Raw genomic sequence first — 23,528 nt, 5'->3', positions numbered from 1 at the left:
TTTCAAGCTATCATTTTCTCCCAGCAGCTGCAATATTTTGTGTTTTGGTGGAGACGAATCAGACTTTTTTGGTGTGGTGTTTTGTTTTTTTTATGCAGGAGCCATGCGTACGCTGCAGCCTCCGTTACGCACTGCTCAAAGCAGCTGCACAGGAACCCCGGCAGATACACCGCTGTAGGCCCTCCACATCTTCTGCTCCAGTTCTGGCAAAAAAGGAACTTTTCCAGAGCAATCCCGCAGCGGTTGACATAAGGACATAAGGCTGTGACAGTGAGGCTGCTGCTCATCTAAAAGAGTCAGATTATGTACCTGGACTTTATCCACTGCCTGGAGAAGAGAGACAACCAATTAGTCCAACACAGCTTCTTTGCCATGCCCGGGTTGGAAAACAGATTGAAGGGGTCAAAAAATTCAGAAGGCTCCACATGATCTGACATTTGCCTTGTCACAATTTTCTTGACAACCAGAAGGTTGGAGACAGTTTGCTGGTCATCAGGAGCGGCGGTTCGGGAAGACTGATTACCGAGCTGGGGACAAGAAACCGGTCAATTAACGGTCTGCTCGTTCTCAAAACAGCGATTTCTTCAATAACTCAGGATGGGTTTAGTTTGCTCACTTTAGAGGACAAACGTGCCGCAAAATAGTTGCTGGAGTACACGAACGTCTCTGTAGTTTGCAGCCTCCCAGCATTGCTTCTGCAGCTACAGAGGTGATCTCCAAGCGATATTTGGAGGTTCAAACTTCATTCCAGTGCCATCCTTTTTGCACTTGATTGCATTTGCACAACAAGCTCTGCTGCGCAACGCGCCGCCGGTACTTGGAAGCGCCTTTCATGAACAATATACCGGTTTAATTTCGATTTTTGCTTTTACTTCTCAGTTTGATTTTGGCCACATTAAATATAACTCTCCACAGAATTCATTCTTGACAGGGGAAGTTTCTCAACCCGCGACATGGGAGCGGACACGCACCTTCCATTGCTCGTGCGGTGCCTTTAGCGTGAGGGTTGTGCCCGCTCCGGCTGCTACCCTGGTATTACCAGCCACGCACTGGCTCCTTTGCCTTCAGCTATTCTGTGTAGCTGTCTGATTCTTTTTGGTGTCTGAAATCTACTGCAAGGACGAATCTATGCCATATGCTGATGTCATTTTATAGGTAAAAATCGGGAGTTTTGTATTTGTCCCCCATGTTCTGGTGTAACCCTGTCCCTACTGCCGTTGCAAGGGGCTGGGGTTCATCCTCCTCGCTTGCCTGGCCCTATTGCCAGGGGCAGAGAGGAAAGAAAAAGGACAATAGCCCTGAGATAGGAATTGTGTGTCCTGTCAAAATTGGAATATTTTGACAGGTAGAGGTTGAGATCCTCTCTACTAACCCACTTCTACTGGTCCTGCCCCAACCTGCAGGTATGGTGCCGCTGTGCCTTGTGCCTCCTGACGTGGTTCACGAACCGCTCACGGTTAATCTCATGATCTGCTGAGCAGGGCTTTTAGGATGACGCTATTTGGATAAAGGTTTAAAAAAAACCCACCCCAGCTCAAATAAACCCTCCCATCGGTGGAAGTCCAGCGCCAGTCAGCGGTTCGGTCACAGCTTCTCATGAAGAGGGGTCCCAACGCAAGCAGTCTTACTCCAAACTAATTTGTACGAAGTAAGACTGTGTTTCAGAAAGCCTTTCAAAGAGACATAAAAGCTTTAGCAGCTTGGCCCAAGGGACTGTGTTAAGGACAACTTGCTGCAGGTTCTAGATAAAATAAAAGGCATTTTCTCTCTCCTTCCTCAGCGCACAGTCCTGACCTCGCCAGGTCCCACCTAGCCCTTGCACGACGTGACTTCGCTGGTGTCACCCCGGCTGCCGAGGGCGAGGGCTGGGACCGCAGCGCGGGACATGCTCTCTCCTGTTTTCCTGCGAATTACCGCGGTGGCCTGTCGGATCACCTCTCCTCTGCTCCACGCGCTCCTCCTCTGCTCATGACTGCCGCCCGCTCCCCCTCATTCCGCCGCCGGCAGCACGGGCTCGCCGGGGACCCAGGAGGGCACCGGGAAGCGCAACCGAGTCAAAGGGGAAAGGGGGGACGGGCGCAGCAGATTGCTTTCCAGCCACCCCGGCTGATTCCTCAAGCATCGTCCGTACTGCGGCTGGCGAACACGAAGTTTGCTATCGCGCCGTATTTGACCCTGTGTGTAAACGATGACTCGGTAGCACAGCTCACGCTGCAATATTCTATCAGCTCTTAAAAACCTCTAAATCTCCTGAGGGCTCTACCTACAGGAGCTCCAGGGCAGGCACGCTTTGGGTGATGTGCTACCCCGAGCATCTGACGAGATTATCATCTACAACCGAAAAGACAACATGGTTTTGTGACTGTTTTGTTCAGAAAGGACCAAGGTATTTTTCTGCTGGGCATTACGAAGAGATCGTTTCATTGCACCAGTTATTTTGTTGCTTAACTATTGAAAGGCTGCTGCTTGCCCGTTGCCCCCGAACATTAAACCTGCATTTAGGAGTCATGCCGATTCGATTCTCAAAAGCATATAAAAATGTGTTTGCTGAATAAAAGCATAAATAAAGACCATGTTCGAGGCTTGCACTTTCAAAAATTCTGGGCCATAATAAACACCGAACTTCCTGGCAAAGCTCAGCCACGATAGCGAAGTCAATAAATAAAAGCAATAATTTTGCAAAACCTCACAGTATCTACTGATGGAAATAGAATGGTTTTTCCTTCTGCTTGCCAGAGTTTTAAAGATTTAGGTCGAGTCTGGATCAAACCCCACTCGGGATTCCCACTCCCGGTGTCCCGCCCTCGTACTGCGGCCGCGGCTTTAAGAGGGTGCTGCCAAGGGCTCAGCGGAGCCGCGCGGCGCGGGCGAGCTCGGATCCAAATTACAGAATGACTCCAATGGCCTACTTTGAACCGCGACGCAAGTTTTCTATATGGAATTAGGTCATCTCGGCGTTCATTGGAAAGTGGAAATTACATCATCGCAAGGTTGCTCTTTCTTAGATAAAAGGGTTGCAGCTGTTTTTCTTGGTAACTACCACAATTTCTGCACTTGGGGTCAAGCCGAGGGTTATTTTAATTAAACACTGCCTCTTTCAGCCTGTCTGACCTCGGTTGGTGCCTAACTTGGGTTGACCCCCATCCTCGAGGGCTGCCCGGGGCCGGGCTGGGTAGAGCCCCCCGCTCCGGGCTCGACCCTCAGCTTCCCCGCTTGTTGAGCCCATGCTCACGAGCTCCGAGCGCGCAAGAGCCCCGCTTTTTAACTCCACGGTACCCGGGTGCAATTCGCAGCAATGATTTCAGCAGCAGAAGAGCAATGCCACATCACATAATGTAGCCAAGGTAACGCCGGCACGGGTGCAGATCGACGGGCTCCGTGAGCTGCCCTGGCACCTCACAGCACTCACGGCCAGGGCGGAGGCGACGGGCCAGCGCCGGCTTTTCTGCAGGTTAGATGAAGATTGGTGAAGGAGAAGAGCCCAGGAGGAGTCCCCCACGCTCCTCGCAGCCCTTTGCCACGCTCAAGGACTACTCACCGCGACAAATAAAAAGCCCTGTTCAAAATAACTAAGTAAGGCACTTAAAGAGGTTTTAAAAATTGATAACTAAACGTACTGTATGGGATCGATCTTAATTACTGCCCAGGTGGAATTTTTGTCTTCTGGCTTTTTTCAATGAAAAAGAAAAAAAAAAAAACAAACCCAAACAAACCACCCAGCCATTAATGAGAAACGTTAAAGGCTTGTTAACAACATCCTTTCATCAACGCAAGGCGCTGCCAGGGCGCCGCGCTCACGTCAATTTTCACCTTGTGGTCCAGCTACCGCATCTCACCCCGCCGGCCGCGGCTGATGGAGCCCAGACCCGTCGCCCGCCGCTGCCGCCGGCTCCGGGCAGGCTGCGCCGCCCTCCCCGCAGCTCCTCCAGCCCCCGGCCCCGCTTTCGGCTGCCACCCGCCCGTTACTTCACACGGGCTGGGGGCTGGTCTGGATCAGGCTCGGGGGCAGGGCGCGCTCCCCATCACTGCATCACCCCCCGGACTGGGAAGGAGTGAAGTGGAGGTGGCTTCCCTCCCTCAACCTTCAGCCCGCAGTGATGGGGCCAAGGGCGCCCCTCCTCACTCCCCCTGCAATAATAATTTGGGGAGAAAAACGGGTTTTGAACACGGGGGGGGTGGGAGGGATCAGATTTGCTCCTCGCTAAAAATGGTGAGCAACAAAAATAGCGATATTAAAAGCCAATCATCAGGAAATCCCAGGCTTAAGGACAGGGAGAGATGAAGGGTTTTGCTGGGGCAGGTCTTCTGGAAAAAAAAAAAAAAAAATAGAGAAAACTGGGAAAAACGCTCCCTTTTCAAGGCACAAATTAAGCGTATTTATTTGTTACTCACACCCTCCGCGTGCTATTTGAAACAAAAATAGCACCCAGCCCTGTGAGAAGCTGCATTCGCACATCAGTGTAACTGAAATATCCTGTCCTCTCTAATGGCAAGAGGGTACCGTCAGTAATATTTTCCATTGTTTTTAAGGCCGGCCACAGGAGGAGAACGCGGAGCGCGCAGCCACCCAGCAAGGGCAGGGGAGTTTTACAGAGAAGCCTTTGAACGATGTTTCTATTCAATTTCTGTAAGAATATAAAAGGAATTACAATTAAATCTGTAAATGCAATTCTTTGAGGATTTTTACATTCCTATAAGATTCTTACTGAGAAATTACTCTTGGAATAGTACATAAATCTTACAGGACTCCCCTTGGATTAGAGCGCTTTAAGTTTTTAAGCAATCTTTCTATAGGTTTATTATTTTATTGCGTTTTCTTTAAAGCAGCAGATCTTCAGCACCACCTTTGACAATAAATAAACATTTTAATACCAAGCCTATCTCTTAGACCCGGGCGCAAAACATACCTCAAAGATTAAAATTTTAAAATTTGGGAAAACGCTGGGGGAAAAAAATGATTAAATGTAACATTCGGTGATATTTCCAGAAGAAATAATGACCTGTCATGTTAAGAGAAACAGTAGTTTAAGATTACTGCTCCTTGTCTATAACTTAATATGGTTTGGAAAGCGAGAGCGCTTTCTAGACCGACTACGTCACCGCTCCTTATTCCGCTGCTACGCCACGCAGCAAATATCAAGTACCACTTACAAAGTGCCTGGCGCTTGAGAACCGCTTAGAGAAATTAAATGGGACCTTCACGGGCCAAATCTTTCTTGCCCCGATCAGATGACTAATTCCTCTAATTCCAAACGAATCCGTTGCATGAGAGAAGAAAATTTGGGCGCATATCTAAAAAAGTCCCTGCAACTACCATGAATCGGTTTTCTGTTTAAGATGCTTCCAGTATGAGCTCATTACGTTGCAAACTCTGCCTGCATGAAAGTGATCTGTAACAATCCCCAAGCCTGGGGCCCTTTTCCATTTGGTATTGATACATAGGATGTAATCTGCATTTTTCATTCCGGCGTCAAACAGTACAACCAGTGTAGCTGCAATTCTGCTGTAAATCTGATGCAGGAAATACAACGTAGTCCTTTGAAAATGTTTCTGTTGGCCTTAGACTGGCCGCAGAGTCTGTTTTGTATGGAAAAAAAAAAAGAAACCAGGCGGCGGGGGGGCGGGGGGAAGAATGACCCACTGCAAAATTCAGTTTCTTCCATGGTCAAGGGCATCTATTTCATTATAAATGTAGTTCCGCCAAAACAAATATTATTTTTGAATCTTTCATTATCTTAGTCTCTGGAAATGGGCTAAACCAGCATGTGTTGGTATTAGATGCTGCAGAGCCAGCTGTCGTGCCTGGCTGCACAGTGTCTCAATGTCAGCAGTTCAAAGCACGGCGAGGCTGAAGGGGAGGAAACTTGATAGGTCAGAGGAACCCAATTCCAGGCAAAAAGCACAGAGCTGTCTTGTGCGAGCGGGTGATTTCTGTTCTTTCCCCCCCCCCCTCTCTTTTCAGATGTGCACACACAGATAGAGACAGATACTTGGACGCCTGCGTTTCACGTATTTCCTTCAGCATTGTGTCTCCACAGACCCGGCCGTGACCCGCAGCCAACGGAGGCTCCGGCGCTGCCAGCCCGGCCCACGGCACGGAGCGGGATCGCTCTGCCGGGAAACCCTCGGCAAACCCGAGCCCAGCCCCTGCCCTTGCTTGGCATTATTTTATTTTCTCCTTATATATTTTTATTATTCGCCCCCCCCAACCCCTTCCCCGGCGCCGGGGCGCCCTCTGTGGGCATCGTGTGGCCAGCGCTGCCCGTCCCTGCCCATCCCTACTCATCCCTGCCTGTCCCTGCCCATCCCTACTCATCCCTGTCTGTCCCTACTCATCCCTGCCTGTCCCTGCCCGTCCCTGCCCGTCCCTGCTCATCCCTACTCATCCCTGTCTGTCCCTACTCATCCCTGCCTGTCCCTGCTCATCCATACTCATCCCTGCCTGTCCCTACCCAACCCTGCTCGTCCCTGCCTGTCCCTGCCCATCCCTGCCTGTCCCCTGCTTGTTCCTACTCATCCCTCTGTCCCTGCCCATCCCTGTTTGTCCCTGACTGTCCCTGCTCACCCCTGCCTGTCTCTGCCCATCCCTACTCGTTCCTACTCATCCCTGTCTGTCCCTGCCCATACCTGTTTGTCCCTGCCTGTCCCTGCTCATCCCTGCCTGTCGCTGCCCATCTCTGCTCATCCCTGCCCATCCCTGCCCCTCCATTTCTCAGGCTCGCAGAAACTCCGAGCCAGAACACGATTTTATACTAAAAAGTTGGGTGTTGGGCCTCAGAAAGGTGTCACCGCCTTGTAAACCAGCGCTCGTCGTCAACCCACCTGCAAAAATAACGTTACACCCCTGAAAAAGGCCGTACCTGAAGAAAAACAGCAGGGGATGGAAATGTGAGGAAGGTTAAAGTTTACGTTTGCTACCGCGTTCTTTTGTTGGGAGCACGCATTATAAGAAAAAAAATACACCCAAACTGTACATATTATAAGGCTATATTTTTATCTCGGGGTTCTGGTGACACGTACAAACCACTTGAGCTTTGATTTCGTGGTTTATATCGCCAGCAGAAACCCTTGATAAAAATACAGCTTTATATGGCACAGTTGGGTATAGTTTATTTTCCCCATATATCACATCCTGTGTTTTATTTATAAACATACACAAAGACACTTGTACATGCAAAGCAGTTTTTTTATTGAAGTAATTCTGAGATATCAATAATACTATATTAACTAACGCATTGTAACACAATAATTTTTTGGTTAGCAATGGCCTTTCTAAAGAGACGTCTATGAAAATATGATAAAACACATAAAAAAATCAGTATTTCCATGTTAGAATTTACGATTCCCACACTGAAAATTTCAGCTTCTGGTGGCTCGTACTTGCAGAGAACCCTGCTTAAACCACCTCAAAATTTAGCCTTAATACCTCTTGAATACTCCAGTCCTTTCTACAGAGAGGCGACGGGAAATAAAGCTTCGCGTAACGGGGAAATGCAAAAATCTAAAAGAAAAAAAATCCAATGTGCTGCAGATCAAGCCGCAATGATGATCAGCTTGTCAGTATTTTGCGCAAGTTGCGCTAACCAAACAGCTTATCTAAAACACGCTTTCCGTCCAGTTCCGGCTTTTTGCACCATTCACAAAAGCAAAAATCTTTATTCCCAGCTCCCGCCACCTGAACAGACGAGCCGGGCACAAGCAATTCAGCAGCCGCTTGCTTGCGAACGCATCTCAGCGTTCCTCCTGTTCAGGTAAAACACCATCTTCGGCACCAAGGCGGCGAGGGGAGCCGGCAGGGACACGGGCGCGGGCTCGGCGAGCCAGACGCTTCCTCCGGGGGAGGCTCGCACCTCGCGTTCGCCGTGTCCCTCCCTCTCCCTTACCCCTGCTTTAATGGACATTAAAAATAGAACAAAACAGGACTGGAGACGGGAACAAAATCCACGCACAACAGGCCTGGACCGCTGTAGTCATTCTGCTGTAAAATGTAAAAACAAGAAAGGGCAGGCGAGCTGCATCCCTCAGGACGCATCCCGCTTTTTTAATATAGTGGTGCCACCACACATTTCACTTCGGATGTTGCATTATATTTATATGTCACTCAAATATTTACCATTTTTTTTGAATTCTGCTGGGTGCTCTGAGAGCTTGTTATGAGCCAAGTATCCGCGGCTGTATGTCTTGGCTGGTTAGCAGCCGCGGCTGAGCTGCATCAATATGCTAACTTCTCTTTCTGGAGCTTCTCGTGCGACAAAAGCCACTCTTTCATCAGGTTTCCTCCTCCGTAGTTGCCCGTCTGCCCGCTGCTGCAAATCACCCTGTGGCACGGGATTATAATTGGGATCTGCAAAACACACAAAAATAAGGAACCCTTCAAAGGGTGAGGCGGGGGGGGAGCTGGTGGCTGGGGAAGACGCCCGTAAATCCACCGCTGAACCAGGACTCGGCTGCCGTGAGACTAGCAGGGACACGGACTGAATCATCCGTGTTAAGGACCACCCCGGCGGGTCCCGGCCGTGCCCGAGGAGGACAGGGCAGCTGCAGCATCAAGGGCGTGCTCCGGGCTGAAATGGCGCGGCTCACGGGCTGCTCTGAACCCCGACCAGGGCTTAGGGAAAAATAAGCGTCGGAAGAAATTTTAATACATAAAAATGATGCAAAGTCCTAAAAGCCTAAACCCGATATATTAAAACCCATATATATCAAAGCTCCTCTGCAAGCAGCAGGTTCTCCTGCCCACGCCAGCCCCCTCCGGCAGCCGAGCCCGTGGTGCCCGGGGTGGGTGACGAAGCCTCCCAGACCCGAACCGCCCACGAGGGTAGCACGGAGGTACGGGACGGCTATTAATCATCATCCCGGGACTGGAGGAGGCCGTATTCCTGGAAGAAAACCAGACCACTGAGAAGAGCGCTTCCAGGAGCGAGCTTCCCGAGCCCCAGCTCCCTCGGCAGACCTCCTCTCGCCAGAGCACCTCGACGGGCGCTGCTGAAGGAATTCCGTATCAGAACAAGGCGCTATTTATTATTTAGCAGCAAGTCAATCCAAAATGGGTTGTGAATTTTTAAAACCTACAACAGGAGAGATTTAATTCACACCTAACCAATTTAAGAACTTTTTTCCTCATGCCTTCTCCTTTGTATCATTTAAAGCCAAATGTCACCGATTCTGAAAAATCAATGCGAGGAGTTAGGTAACAGACCGATAATGTAGAGGAGAACATAAACGCGGGTTTTTTTTTTTTAAATATTTTTTATTACAGGTGATTATCGCAGTTGAAGTACGCACCATAAAAAATGCAATACATCATCTTTAATCACGCCGTACGTGTTTTGGTAAATTCGATTGCACTGATATAGCTGTGAAAACAATAACTCACTAAGAAGTGCGGTTTTCACAAATTGGGATATTTAAAGTCAAAAAGTATGATTTATTTATATAAAGACACACAGACAAGCTACGTACTTCACACTGACTTATTTTAATCCCATTTAATAGTTGTTTCAGTACAGTTCAAGCTGCGCTTATATTTGAGGCTGGGACACGCAGACCCCAGAGGAGCTGGTCAGCTACTGGCCAGGCCTTTGTGAATTGTTTTTTTTTCTGGGGGGATTCTTTCGTTTTTGTAAGGTAATTTCAACGACTGAAATTTAAAATCCCAGTCTCAGCCCGCAGGCTAGCACATTAAGCGGGAATACACATAGGTGCTCATTGTTAATCAAGGTTTAATAAAAAAATGCTTATAATAGCTGCTTTATTTGGAGTTGGCAATGCCACAAGTGGCTTATGCATCCGTGGCAACTCCAGCGAGTACCAATAAAATCTTTACTCTATACCGTGCCGTCCCGCCCGTGGTTTATGACTTCTTTAAAGAAGTTGTTTTTTTGCAAGTGCTTTCCTGTTTTGGGATTTCTCCATCTTTACAACCCACGTGCACAAGTTACTGCAGGCAGATTTTCTTGAGTGACAAAGCCACAGCGAGCCATAATAATACACCGTAAAAAGTCTCCGAGGTTAATTTGCAATTCTTTAAAAACATCTACAGTAAATCAGCATATTTTGATGGCAAGGCTGCAAATCTCGCTACGGACAGGGGCCAAAACCTCCTTCCGAGCCAGCTCCCTGCTGCGGCTCGGGCAGCGCAAAGACACTCGAACCGGGGGCGTCCACGGACCGGCGAGTTTTGTCAGGGAGGTAAGTTGGCTCCTCCTGCTAAAATTGTGCGAGAAGGTGGAAGGTGTGCCCCAAGAAAAAGGCCTTTATTTTGAGGTGGTGTGAGGTCTCGGGTGCTCCCCGGGTCCTTGCGGGACCCGCTCACCAACGCAGGGATGCGCGGCTGAGCTGCTTACCCCCAGCCTGGGAGAGGAGGGCATGAAATAAACGTAGCTTTTCCCACGCCCGAAATAACAGATTTCATACCGAGTTTGTCCTAACACACGCAAGAGCCCGTACGTCGCCCTCCGTAGCTTCGGATGTAAAATAACGTGCGGCACAAAGGCTGTATCGGCGCTGTAATTTAAACATATTGAATATTGCTTCAGTTTGGCTTAATTGTGGTGACAACTTTCAGACTACTAAAATAATTAAACCTGCTAAAATTTATTAGGGCCCTAAGGACATTTTAGAGGGAGCACTACCCTAGTCTGGAGCTTTAATGCCTCAGCTACATTTAATGTAATTTTTATCAATAACCAAGCAGCTCATAATATTATAGCTCTGCTGAAATCTTCATGCTGTGAAATCTAATTCATCTAATACATGAATCCATCACTTACACAGGCCCGACCTCAAACGTTATAAAACTTCCAAACCCATAGATTTGTCTCCAACAAAAATAACATGAAGGGGCCCTCGGATCAATAACGGAGTCCCTCTGATTCGGGCACCAGCTGAATATTTTCTCCAACTTTGCTTTTGTTCTTCTGGGTAGAGGCCCACAAGGGAAAGAGCTTGTTTTCACTCGCAGCCTCATCAATACCTAAATCCTGGTGAACAAGTGACACTGAGAAGCTGTAATCAATAGCTCCCTGTGCGTTTTTTCTTCTGGTCAAATGGTTCAGCACTACTGACAGCCCTGACACTCAGAACATGATGCTAAATCTTTATCAACAGCCATCTGGGTGACTGGCAGAACAAGACTCGGGCGGTCATTAACGCTCGTGGCAATCTGTGAATAAACTAACTCCTCGATAATGCGTTTGTTTAGAAAAAAGGTGGGGGGGGAAAAAACCTCCCTGCACAAGGCATCGATCGCCTTGGAACTGCGTTTAGCAAATTCCGTCGGAGGACGGAGCGGAGCGGCGCTGTGCCGCGGCGCTCCGCTCGTTAGGGGTTCTCAACGTGAGGCAGCGGAAACCCGACCGTCCCATTACACTGCCGATGGGCTGGAGACCTCCAGCAATGGCCAAACTGTCAAAACCAGATCAGCCGGGCCGTAATGGAAACAGCTGAAATATCAAGTTATCACACACAACAAGAATCACACTTGGCAAAGAATGATCTTTCAGTTTGCTCCTGCCCTATTGCTTTTTCTCCCCCTCTTCCCGGACAGAAACCAGGACCGTAAGGTGACCCGGCGCGGGGCCCTGGGTTATTGCCAGCCACCGAAGGAATTAACACACACACGGTTTTGTGTGCCCGCAACATTTCAAATCCATACTTCACCATCTTCTCATAAATGGGTGATTACTCCTTCCAATCTCCAACGTCTAAAACATTTCGGCTGAATAATACCCTTGACTTAGGACCGATCGATATTAGCATGAAGTCGTGCACTTAGCTGGGCTTTAGCCTAAACAATAACACCATCGGAGAGAACGTAAAAAACCGCGTATGCAGCTAGGACTGCGTTAACAGGCCGCTGAAGACGTCTTATTTAAGGCACAGAACAGTCATTCAGGATGGCCTTGGACTAATCAGCCCAACATTCGCCATTTCCCATGAGTCTCTCTGATTTCTTTTTGATCCTCCTATACTAGTCTAATGAGATTTTTAATTGAACTTTATGGGTTCCCTTTGAGGACCACAGACCTTGCAATCAATGTGAGCCGCCGTAAACTATTTGAAGTTCCTCTTGCGAAAGGTGAGCCATCCCCACCACGTCCTTGGCATAAATTGAGGCAAAGATGTCGCATCTTTCAGCAGCTGCTGGCGCCTATTCCGCCTTCGCATACAGTTGAAGGTCGTCGTACGAATTATGCAAAGCAACCCAACTGCAAAGGGAAACCCGTGGAACGGGCGCTACCAAAATTAAAGACCAACCCCTGACTTGCAGGAGGGAGAGATGTTCCGGCGGTTTGCGGAAAAGGGCGGGATGTGCAATTTTATCCACACGTTTGAGGAACAAAGCTACGCCAGGCTCGGGCTTATTTCAAACGCTTGGTTTTACTGTTATTACTGCCCTCATTAAATCATGTTTATGATTTAGTCATCATGTTTGTAATTTAGTCCTTTAATCATAGGAAGCATCTCAAGGTGCAAACATATTATGATTTTGCTATTTTGCACAGCTTCTGCAGCAATCGTTAATAGAAGCACTCACTTTTATTCCACATTCGCAACAGAAGCATTCACTAGTTCCAGCTCCTCTCCTGCGATCAAAAAAAATCACTAATCTGCTGCTTAACAAAACATCACATTTCTGCAGCAATTTCGAAGCAATTGCTCCTCAAACCCAGCATTTACATCCTAAAGCTCGGGCTGCAGGTGTAGCAGTTGTTACCACCACAGCTCTTTGCATTCTGCGCCGATACGTTAATGATGCTGCAGTTCAGATGACGTCTTCGGTTTAATGAACTGTTTAGTTAGATTCAAAGCTCAATATCTCACCTGATAAACAGACTGCAAGTGTGTTTATACGCGTACAACGTTCGTGGGTACCCTACCATTCTATGCAGGTAGCACGCTACCAGAGAAACTCGCATAATGTCTAATGGGTTTAAGCTTCGAAGCTCAGCAAAGAAGTACACCCTGATATTTTAAGCGTACATCAGATTTTCCTATGAAACGGTTCATATAAGCAGTATAAAGCTGCATTTCGTCAATACGCTGCGTCGTACTTGACAATACAAACTATTTTAATATGATGGAATGCTTTCCAATATAATATGGTGTACATTAAGATAAGGCAATACAATGCAAACCTACAGGAAACGGTTCTCAAAGAATAACAATATAGTGTTGTGCAAAAGGATATGTAATTGCTATCGCCTAGAAATGTACCCAGCTTTGCCCTCAGGCTGCAGTGGAGCAGCAGCATCCAAAGTAGCGGTAACAGCAGGTTGTGGTGTGAAAATTCCTGCTTTTTCCCCTGTGAGGGAGGATGAAAATAGTTCTGAAAATACACAGCAAAGCTGCTGCAATTTTTTTTTAAATGGGGTCCTATCTTATTATTGTTATTTCCCATCCCGTGCTACGGCTGCAGTGTTTCCTGTCCCCAGCAGAAAATTTTTAAGCACGTTATGGATAATAATGTATAGCTTTAGGGAAGAAGAGTTATATTAATATAATACCACCCCAATATCTCACAACAGAAAGCCGACAATAAAAAAATCAGTGCTGGAATGAGAGCCCTGCCCATTCCTAAACACATTTTTATCACTATACATATCCTGGAGTTAAGCTGTGATTTCATGCCTATTCCACGTGCAAACACGCACAGAGTCCTCTGTACCTCAGTGGGAGCACCTATTCACTATGTTTCTCCTATTTCCCATATAAAACATTACGTGGTCCTTCAGACCTACGAGCTGTAATACGCAGGTTGCCTATGCAGAATATGCAGGTTGATTTTATGAATGAGGTGAAATATCAAGATAATACGTGGCGTTGCAAAACCCCCTCACCTGTATTATTTTTATATGCAAAGCCACCAGCTCTCGTGAAAACAGATTTTCTAACCCACTTTGCAACCGCACGCTGCAGTCTCACATGTACCTTATTAAAGAAAATACTGAGAGGACTGAATGTAAAAACAACACAGGAGGTCAAAGATTATGGGAGGTGTAACGCTGGAGGAAAGGAGAGGAATTCGGGTATGGAAAGACACATGTTGCTCAGGGCAAGCGGTAATGAGGGAAAATATGTTGAAGAATGGCCAAAAAGGCCCCAATAATACTAATAGAGATCAAAGTTCTTTATTTTTTAAAAGGCAAGTAGCAAGGGAATGGATGCATAAAGACAGATCTAGGGGCGTTATCTTTACGAGCTTTTCCTTTCCTTTGCAGAGGAACCAGTCGGCTGCAGCGCCAATCCCGCACCCGTCAGTGGGATTCAGGTGCATAAATACATCTGGAAATCTAAACCTGGACAACTGAAGGGGAAATACAATCGCTGGGAAGACAGCCAAAGAGGCCAAGTATTCCAACATACTGCTTTCCCCAAATCCGCAGCGCTAACCTAGAGCGCTGCTCCCTCCGGCTGGTTCAAATTCAGGCAACTCACCTCTGCCTAGTGGAGAAATGCCATTTACAGCTGGTTTGGAGCACAGGGGGAAAAAAACCATACTGACAATTAGGGATTTGATTCAAACGTGTGCCTACATGGTTCAAAACCCCTCCTCTTCCACCTTTTCAGAAACACATCCATGCCGGAGGGGGTGGACTGCTGTTAACACAACCTACGGTACCCCTACCCTGCCGAAATGGGGTCCATGCCAGGGGATAAAAGACCTCCCTCACCTAAGAATATGTAAGAAAGTCTGAGAAAAACAGAATGTGTAGAGACTGATGGATTAGAAGTAGTGCAATGTTTCTTTTTCAAATCTAACGCTATAAATGGTAGGGAATAAATCACATTAAACTGGGTTGTGCATTATTGCTGATTAAAAACACTTTAAAACATTAAAAACTGACCTTATTACTCATGGTAGACCAGTTTTCAGAGCAGATAAATTTAATCTAGTGACATTTAGCCCGCAAAGCTCTCTAAATCCACCACCTTCCATCAACTTTATTTAAAAGTTGACGTGAACTTACAGGATTGCTCCTCATCGCTCCTCCCACCGCTCTCGCCGCTCTGCTGTTCCCTGCGAGCTCTGCTAATTGCTTGTAGGAAACGGCCTCTCCAAACTTCACGTCTCTCAACAGGGTCCACAGCACTTGCCTGGTGAACGAATCTGCAAAGAAGACGAAGCGAGTGCTGTTCGTACGCCTGGCTGGCAAAAACCCACGATGAAATATTCAAACAACCCAACGCAAAGCAGAGTCTCAATAGCAGCTTTCTAATTTAAATTTAAACAGCCCTGATGCACTGTCCTGTTATTGTACCCTATATTACTACATTTAAATACATGATTATTAGAAAGAGCGCTTCAAGTAACCGATCACTATAAAAAAGGATTTAAGGCTTTGATTTTCCTATATTTTTAATTTGCTTCAAGTACAATTATCCTGTTAACTCATACAATGCGCTTTTTCCATTAAATTGGCAGAGTATAAATTAGCATAGAGTCAAATTAAAAAGGGAAGAAATAACCGGCTCTACCTATTTTACAAAGCCCTCGCATCTCCAGCTAATTTCCAACTTCAGCTGGGACACGCGGCAGAAGAAGCCCTAGAGCCAGCGGACTCGGTATTATCCTGGCTGACTGCATTTTATAGTCGAGACCCCCAAGCAACTGCTCAGCACCGCAGACATTACAGAATGTAAGGACTAGCTGTGACCTTGAACGTACGGCACGTCCTTAATGATACCGGGCTCGGAAAAAAAGAGGAATGTCTCTTCCATTATTTTAATTTTAATTCACCAGCAAATTGCTTCTAAGTGTTCCAATTGCTGAAATAATGAATAAGCAAATGCATTAGGACCGGCTTTCTTCTGCATCTCGGGGCTTTACCTTCCTGGCCCAGGATTATTTTACAAAAGGAAAACCGATCGCCGTGTTTGGATTTTGGTTGGGTCGAACACCTATCGCTCCCTCCAAGGCACTTGTAGAAGCTTTGAAGATCTAACTAGTGAATAACTTAGTAAGAGGAGGGAGCTGGCAAATGAAAAAAAAAAAAATGAAAAAAAAAAAGGAAAAAAAAGAAACCCAAAAGGAAAAGAGGCGCCTTCCCCCTGCCGAGAGCTTCAGCCTCCTGCTTTGGCAAAGAAACAAACTGATTACAAACATTTTCTTTCCTTAGTTGTCACAAAAGGCATCGATTCCGTTACATAGGAACATAGCGAAATGTGATTTTGTTCTTAAAGGAAGCCCATGCACCGTTATGTGTGTGTTAAATAATAAAAATCACTTCTTAACTGAAGGGAATGATAATCACTTCATTGAAAAAATCTGTTTAGTCTTTATTATAACATTAAGTAAATTAAACATCAGCATAATCCAGGTGATACGAGAAAAGGGTCATCAAAGAAATTAACTTTGTTGTTCATTAATTTACATGGATTAGTAGAGGGCAAAGAGATAGCAAATCTGCTCTAGTTTTTTATGATATAATTTCAAACTGTACACCATTTGTGGCAGTAGGGTGACTTTGGGGTTAATCAGACTGATTTGTCCTTTTAATTGCTTTCTATTCAAAGAAAATTCATTAGATAATGTTCTCTTCAAAATTCATGAATCAATTTAACTGAAGAAACCACATTAACAGCTTTGGGTTCATTAGCACAAGCAGTTGTGTTACTAGCTGATTGCTAGGAGGCTTTCCTTAGGCAAACAGATTTTGTTTACCGCGATTTCTTCAGAAGGGTTTATTTCAAATCAAATTGTTACTTATTTTTTTTTTAACCTTCGCTTTAAGCCGGCAAGATTAGTGTTAACCTCGCCTACTCAGGGGTCTCGGGGAATTACTGCCTGATGTCATCTTTTAAATCAATGAAACGCAGTGACTGCGCGATGCTGGGGCCCGAGTCCACAAAAATCCCCCTTTTTTGCCCTCGTTTTTGGCGGGGGGGTGGTGGTGGGCTGCGACGTGACGGACCTGCAACTTTCTGAAACCTGTGGGAATAAGAAGAGCGGGGGCGCAGCCTGTGCTGGAGCACCGAGCGGCCGCGGGAGGATGGGGCAGCCCCAGAGCCCCCCTCAGCAACAGCACCACCGTGCCAAGCGAGGCCCAAATTACCGAGTACCTTCTAACATGCTAAAAGAGAGACAGATCATCCTCTCCTGACAAGCAGGGGCACAGATTATCCTCTTTCCAGAGCCACTGTACATTTTTCATGGGAGAATATATACTGTCTCTGCACCCACATAAAACACTCAAAGTTATAGTTCAAAAGAATGAAATATTTAGCAATCATGCACATCATTTTATAAATGTATCTGAAAACTCAATTTCATCCTGTAGGGAGCAAATGCATTAATTAGTTTAAGCAGCTCTAAGAGACAGTGCCAAATACTGTTATTAAACTCTCTGCAAGTGTGAGTGCCTGTAAGCATAACCTGCCCAAATTAGATGGCTGAACTTTCACCAATTTTCAGCGTGTGCCAACATTTTATGCTGTTAAATATCATTAAAAAGTGCTGTAAAATATGCACACAAAAATTAACACACACAAATTCTCTCCTTACGTGAAAACACTTCATACCTCCGCGAGCCCAGGATGCCCGCACCGTCCTGGAGTGGCGGATGCCAGCAGAGCAACGGCTGAACCGAACGATATCGTAGGAGTGGGAATATCAGAGGGTTTCTCCCTCCCCTGCGCCCCTCTACGGCTGTTTCTCGTTTAAGCGACCGATAGTTTGTCAGATTTGGCATCCAAATGCGCACCTCACCCATTGCCAGTGGGAGCTGGAGCTGCTCCGGGAAGGCGGGGGTGAAGGGGGCCTGAAGGACGGGGAAGGGACCTGCATGACCGACTTGGGTTTCCAAGTCTCCACAGCCCTGAGGAGCCGTTCCCTCCTCCAGCTGCCGCGTCCATGGCACCCAGGGACCACGAAGGTAGTTGGGAGGGTTTCAGAGAGTCACTGAATGATTTGGGTTGGAACAGAGGTTTAAAGGTTATCTAGTCCAACCCCCCTGCCCTGAGCAGGGACATCTTCAAACAGAGCAGGTCGCTCAGAGCCCCGTCCAGCCTGGCCGTGGATGTTTCCAGGGATGGGGGCATCGACCACCTCTCTGGGCAACCTGGACCAGGGTTTCACCACCTTCATCGTAAAAAGTTTCTTCCTTATATCTAGTCTGAATCTGCCCTCTTTTAGTTTAAAGCCACCACCCCTTGTCCTGTCACAACAGGCCCTACTAAAAAGTCTGACCCCATCTTTCTTACAAGGCCCGTCTAAGCACTGGAAGGCTGCTGCAAGGTCCCCCCGGGGCCTTCTCCTCTCCAGGCTGAACAACCCCTGTTTAATGACAGGCGATGGGTGAAGGACTTCTTGGATGTTTTCCTCCTAGGGACCCCACCGTCGCATCACCTGCTGGTCACACCCCTCCTCACCACGCCTTACCGCCAGCCCTGCCAACCGCGTGGTAAACCGGCACCGCAATGCGCCGTCAGGCCGAGAGCGGGTGTGCCGGGACTGGTCTGAAATCAATATTTACAGGTAAGTTATAAGCCCCTAAAAAAGAGGGACTTACCCCGAACCTGCTGTTAATGCCTAAATGCTTCAGAGGTCACTCGCGGCAGCTCGCCAGAGTTTAATTCTCCAGATAAACACGCTACAACCGCGGGGAAAATGGACTGAAAATCAAGTTTACTTTAACCCCAGCTGTATCATAACTTTTAACGGCGTAGCTGAAGGTGGCAGTTAGCACAAAGACGCAAAGTCAGGCACAACTATCTCGTGAGGCTGCCAGAGCACCTCTCGTGTTAGCAAGGGGCTCAGCCCGGGGCGGGCCGGGTGGATGCTGCCGGGCAAGAGCAGAGACCCCAGCGGCAGCCCCTTCCTGACGCCCTTGCACAGGTCTTGGGGCAAGAGAGGTCCAAAAGATACCAGTCTGATTTTACATCCTTTTTTAACCCCTTTGATTAAAAGGCATTAAAGGCAGACCATTTTTTTCCTCCTCTTCAGCACTCATTGCTGGGAATGTTAGTTTTTCTGTTTGTTGTGGGGTTTTTTTTGTTCCTCCCCCCCTCCCCAAGGGTTTTTGCAAACGCAAAGAAACAGCTGTAAATACTTACCCCTTCTCACTGCCTTTTTTGCAGCCTGTCTGGGTTACTACACAGACAACTTTTTTGTTTGTTTTCACGCTTATCAGTTTGCACTGTGTCACTGTTGGTAAAATATCAAGTGGAATACCTCAAAAATACTCCAATTTGTTCACGAAACAGCAGCACGAGCTTCCGCCTAATCTAGAAAACTTAACTGGGCTCTTGGAAGAATGGACTCCTGTCCAAATGGAAGAACTTTTATTGACAACAGGCAACTACAGAAACAGTTAATGCAAGCAAGGGCTACTTTTTAGCAATTTTGAACCTCCTTCACTATTAATTAGGCAGCTAAAGCCATATTAAGCATGTCCCCAAAACAGCATGCTCACTACTAACAGTCACTGCTACCCTAAACTGAACTAGCAAGCGGTATGCCGAGGAGATAAATGCTCGTCTAAGGCTCTTAACTGTTTAATTATATTTTGCTCTTGTTATAAGGCAGCTCGAGAATGCTTTTACAATGGCTGCAAGTCCCTGACCATTGGCGCTCTAGTAGAAAAATGCAATTATTAATTGCTATTAAAGGATTGCTGGGAATATAGTTTAGACAGTACGGTGATACTGTATCCCGCAAAACGGTCCAAACCTCTCACTGCAGCAGCGACAAAGGATTGCTTGAAGTCAGGGGTGCTGCAACCATCTTGCCAAAGTAGTTGAGAAAATAGTATGAACTTGTATCGTTGCTGTCTGCATGCATGATATTGGGATCTTAAAGCGACAGAATGTGCCGAGCTGAAAATAATAAAGTTAAACTTTACCTTTATGGTTGCTTAAAGAGCCGAGCCAAAGCAAAGGCCTCGGCCATTTTGAATGACTGAGCTTTATGAATGAAGATGCAGAAACAATCTAATTATTTTAGAGTCTCTGCTACTGACTTTATATAATCCATCATCAACTTCGTAGTAAAAAAATGTGTTTGTAAAAACGGAAGTGGAAAAGGTTCCAACAAAATCCTATTATTACATGCTAACAGGTAAATAATGGAGAGATCAGACAAGGGAGGCAGCACGGCACCAGCCAGGCGATATTCCAGAGGCACTTGGACAAGGCCCTCAGAGACACGGTGTGAATTTGGGGTGTCCTGTGCAGGGACGGGAGTGGGGCTCGATGGTCCCTGCGGGTCCCTCCCGGCTCAGGGTATTCGGTGATTCTGTGGTAAGTATTTACCTGAATTCCACCTCTAGCTAGTCCAAGACCTGTGAGAGCACCTCTGTGCCTGTCATTTTGGATACAGCGTTAGACAAAAATTCCTCAGTTAAAACCATGGCAATTCCATTTACAAGACACAGATCTAAAGGAAATCCCCTGCCTCAAAAGCATCAGCCTAAACAATTTTTTTTCAAATGTTTTTCTCAAAAACTTCCTTGCAGAATAAAATTCACTCACTCGTCAGCTCTGCTCCCGCGCATCTGCTTCTCCTCCTAACGTGCACCGTCTGCCTGAGCTCGTACGAGTAGCTTGCTCAGACCTCCTGCTCTATCTTTCCCCAGCCCTGACTCCCGCTGAGGTCTCTTCCCACCCCTCCAAGCCCAACCTTTGGAAGCGATGGCTGCCGCATCGATCCATCCCACCGTCGCTCCTCAACCGCATCGTTCAGGCGACTCACACGACCGTTTGCCACGCTCTGTCCTATTTCTGATTGCATTTAGTTAGCTAAATTAATATCTGTGCCTGAAACCTGTCACCTTCGTATCATTCGGACCTGACCCCATCGGCCGAGATGAGCTGGGCCTCTCCGTTGATCCCCCACCGCGTAAGAGGGGGATGCTCAAAGCCACCCTCTGCGGGGCAGAGCCACCGGGCCGTCGCGGACGGCACACCTCAACTGCAGCCATATCACGCTTTGTTACGTGTTTATTTATTGACTTTATCTCTCACCAGCGTACCCCTATACCATGGACCATAACCACAAAGTTGTGTTCCTAGTGCAGGCTGCTGTGGCACAACCGAAGGAGTGGTATTCCTGGAAAACAGGCTGCATTTTTCCCCAACGGAGAAAACGTTCTACATTCGTTCTACATCTACCTGCAGAAAAATTAAGGTCAACCGCAGTGCATTTTGACTACAGAACCAGCAACTGTGCAAGTAGATGTCACTAAGCCTGCAAAAATGCCAAGACCCAAACCAACCCAGCCTGGAGCACTGACAACAGCTGAAGTCAACGGCTCCTTCCAACGCCGCGTCTCTGGGGAGCGTAAGACCTTGCACCAGAGCCTGCAGTGCCCGTTTCTGACCCAGCGCAAGCCCTCTACTGCCTCTTCTATGACTTTCCAAATACTGCTCTGCAGATACAGCTGCGTGAGTAAATACTTAACGAAATTCGAACCATCGGTTCATAAATATTGGGCAGTCCAGACTAAAACCGCTAGAGTCACCTGAGCGTTCGATAACGTGGCTCAGGTGCTATCCCGCGCTCTCCCCCAGGTCACGACGTTCCCCTTTCTGAGCAGTACAGAAATGCGGGCTCGGGGAGTGCTTTTACAATGCTTTTACGTGCTGCCTAGGCATGTACGCGTTTGCAACTTGCAACATCGTAAGATATAAACACAGCTATGATTTATAAACATACTATGGATCTGTACGACTTAAGCGAAACAAGTACCAATATGCTTCCTTTTAACATCTATAACGTTCAGCTTGGCTCGCATTAAGAGGCCGAGCTATGTTAAAACCCAATTAATGGGGGCTGTTTCTGATCTGTAGTTTAACACAGTTTTAAATGCAGTTCCCTTCAGACTGCCGAAGGGGTTGCGGGGCCAAATTCTATCCTTAGAAGCAAGTAACTCTCCCCGGACCTCATCCAGCAGTATTTCTGCAGGTTAAACTCCCTGGAAGTCAGTGGGTGTTTTACTCGAGCGGTAACTGATATTCTGACCCATTTTTTTTTTTGCGCAGTAGCCTTAATAGCAGTTTGCTGTGCACTTGCAAGAGCAGACTATAATTTCAGAGCCGATGGAAATGAGATGAGTCTCACGCTCAGCACCAGCCCTTTACACCCCTTGTCTGTGGTGCGCTGCAAACTTCCCCAGATTCCCACTTCCAAATTCAAACCCAAGCAAGGCTTTATGCAAACTAACGACTCCTTAAACATTACCAACTTCATCTAAGCTAAATATTCACACCGGACTTTGAATGCCACGAGATCCCTGAACAGGCTGGGGCTGGGTTTTGGAGTCCATGGACCGGGAAGATGGAGGAAATTGCAAAGCACTTGACAACTCCCTCTTGGGCTACAGCACAGACCATGTCATTGCACAGCATCCCCTGCCAGGTGATTTGTGCAGCTGTTTGCAGCCGCAGTACAGTTAAATGAAGAAGCCACCTGATTATCCTCTGAGCTGTAGGTAATACACCAAGCTGCAATTGCTACAGGAGAGGAGAACAAATGCTTTGGATGAAGAGACAGAGAAAATATCAGTCTCTTCCCAGCCAACAAAATGTGGCAGGCAAGTCTTACATTGCAGAGGGGATGGAGGTAAGCATAAAACCAATTTATTTTTCTCTGCCCCCAGTTCTACGCCGATTCCTGAGAATCCATCATATTTTCCTGCATTAATATTTCCCTACCACGCCTATACTCGGGGAGCCAGAGTGCCTCCTCCTCCTCCTCCTCGGCATTATCTCCTTACATTTCCTTTTTATCCTGCCACTACCCCAGCTGCAGTTGGGCCCAGCGATGCTAAATCAGACTATAAATAGAAGTGTCTTTATTTAAGTCCTGTTACCAACCTGTGATGATCTGCTCGGTGGGCAGCGCAGGGGAAGGGCAGGGTCCGCCCCTCTCCTGCGGTGCAGCACGTCTCAGCCTCTCGTGTGTCCCCGCGGGTGGAAAATCCCGACTTCCCTCTTGAACTTTACTCTCCTGTTTTGATCAACCGAGTTGTGTCACCGTGAATTACTGAGTTAGGCATTTCAGAGGAACTCGCTGCACGTGTAAATGATGCACGGCCCGCTGAGCACGGCAGCTCGGTGTGCTGGAGCCCAGCGCTCACCCCTGCCAAAATGAAAACCGTAAACCTCCCTCCATTAGGAAACCAACCAAACAAGGGCGACGCTGGAAGAAAAAGACTGCAAAAAATGTTTAATAAATAGTTTCTCCAAGCGTTTCTCATCGCTCAAACCATTTCGGCACACACAGGGAGGCAACGACACCCCGCACCATCGCCTTCTCCATCCGCAGCTCTCCTGCACCAAAGCTGCCTGACCCCATCGCCGCTGCTGGAGACCCAACACCGCCGAATTTTTCACATCCACAAATATTTCAACATCCAAGCTACAAAAAAGCCTCCAGCTTCTGTTTTCCGCATTTCAGCCATTGAGCAGATTTAAGTAAACGGGTACCGTGAAGAGTTAAGGCTGTATCTGCTCATTTAAGGCATCCAGAAAGCCTAGTCAGGCTCAGCATTACTTCACTCTCATGAATATAAATGCTCTGACAATCT

General features: G+C 47.2%; 1 protein-coding gene across 7 annotated transcripts in view; it reads right to left on the bottom strand.

Annotated features, from left to right (window-relative positions):
• Positions 1-23,528, bottom strand: part of MGMT (O-6-methylguanine-DNA methyltransferase) — a 207,456-nt gene that overhangs the window by 29,123 nt on the left and 154,805 nt on the right. For 2 of the 7 annotated variants that reach the window (XM_075107815.1, XM_075107808.1), the window contains exons 5-6: positions 14,973-15,112; positions 7,173-8,344 (exon numbers count right to left, since the gene is read on the bottom strand). In XM_075107815.1, the coding sequence (XP_074963916.1) occupies positions 8,213-8,344; positions 14,973-15,112 (272 nt within the window). In that variant the 3' untranslated portion in view covers positions 7,173-8,212. Of the gene's footprint in view, positions 1-7,172; positions 8,345-9,588; positions 10,507-10,775; positions 10,983-14,972; positions 15,113-23,528 lie in introns of those variants that run through there. The other 5 variants (XM_075107812.1, XM_075107811.1, XM_075107810.1 and 2 more) reach the window with 4 other exon arrangements.

The sequence above is a fragment of the Phalacrocorax aristotelis genome, chromosome 12 (genome assembly GCF_949628215.1).
Source record: "Phalacrocorax aristotelis chromosome 12, bGulAri2.1, whole genome shotgun sequence".
Lineage (NCBI taxonomy): Eukaryota > Metazoa > Chordata > Aves > Suliformes > Phalacrocoracidae > Phalacrocorax > Phalacrocorax aristotelis.
This window is presented reverse-complemented; position numbering and strand designations above follow the sequence as displayed.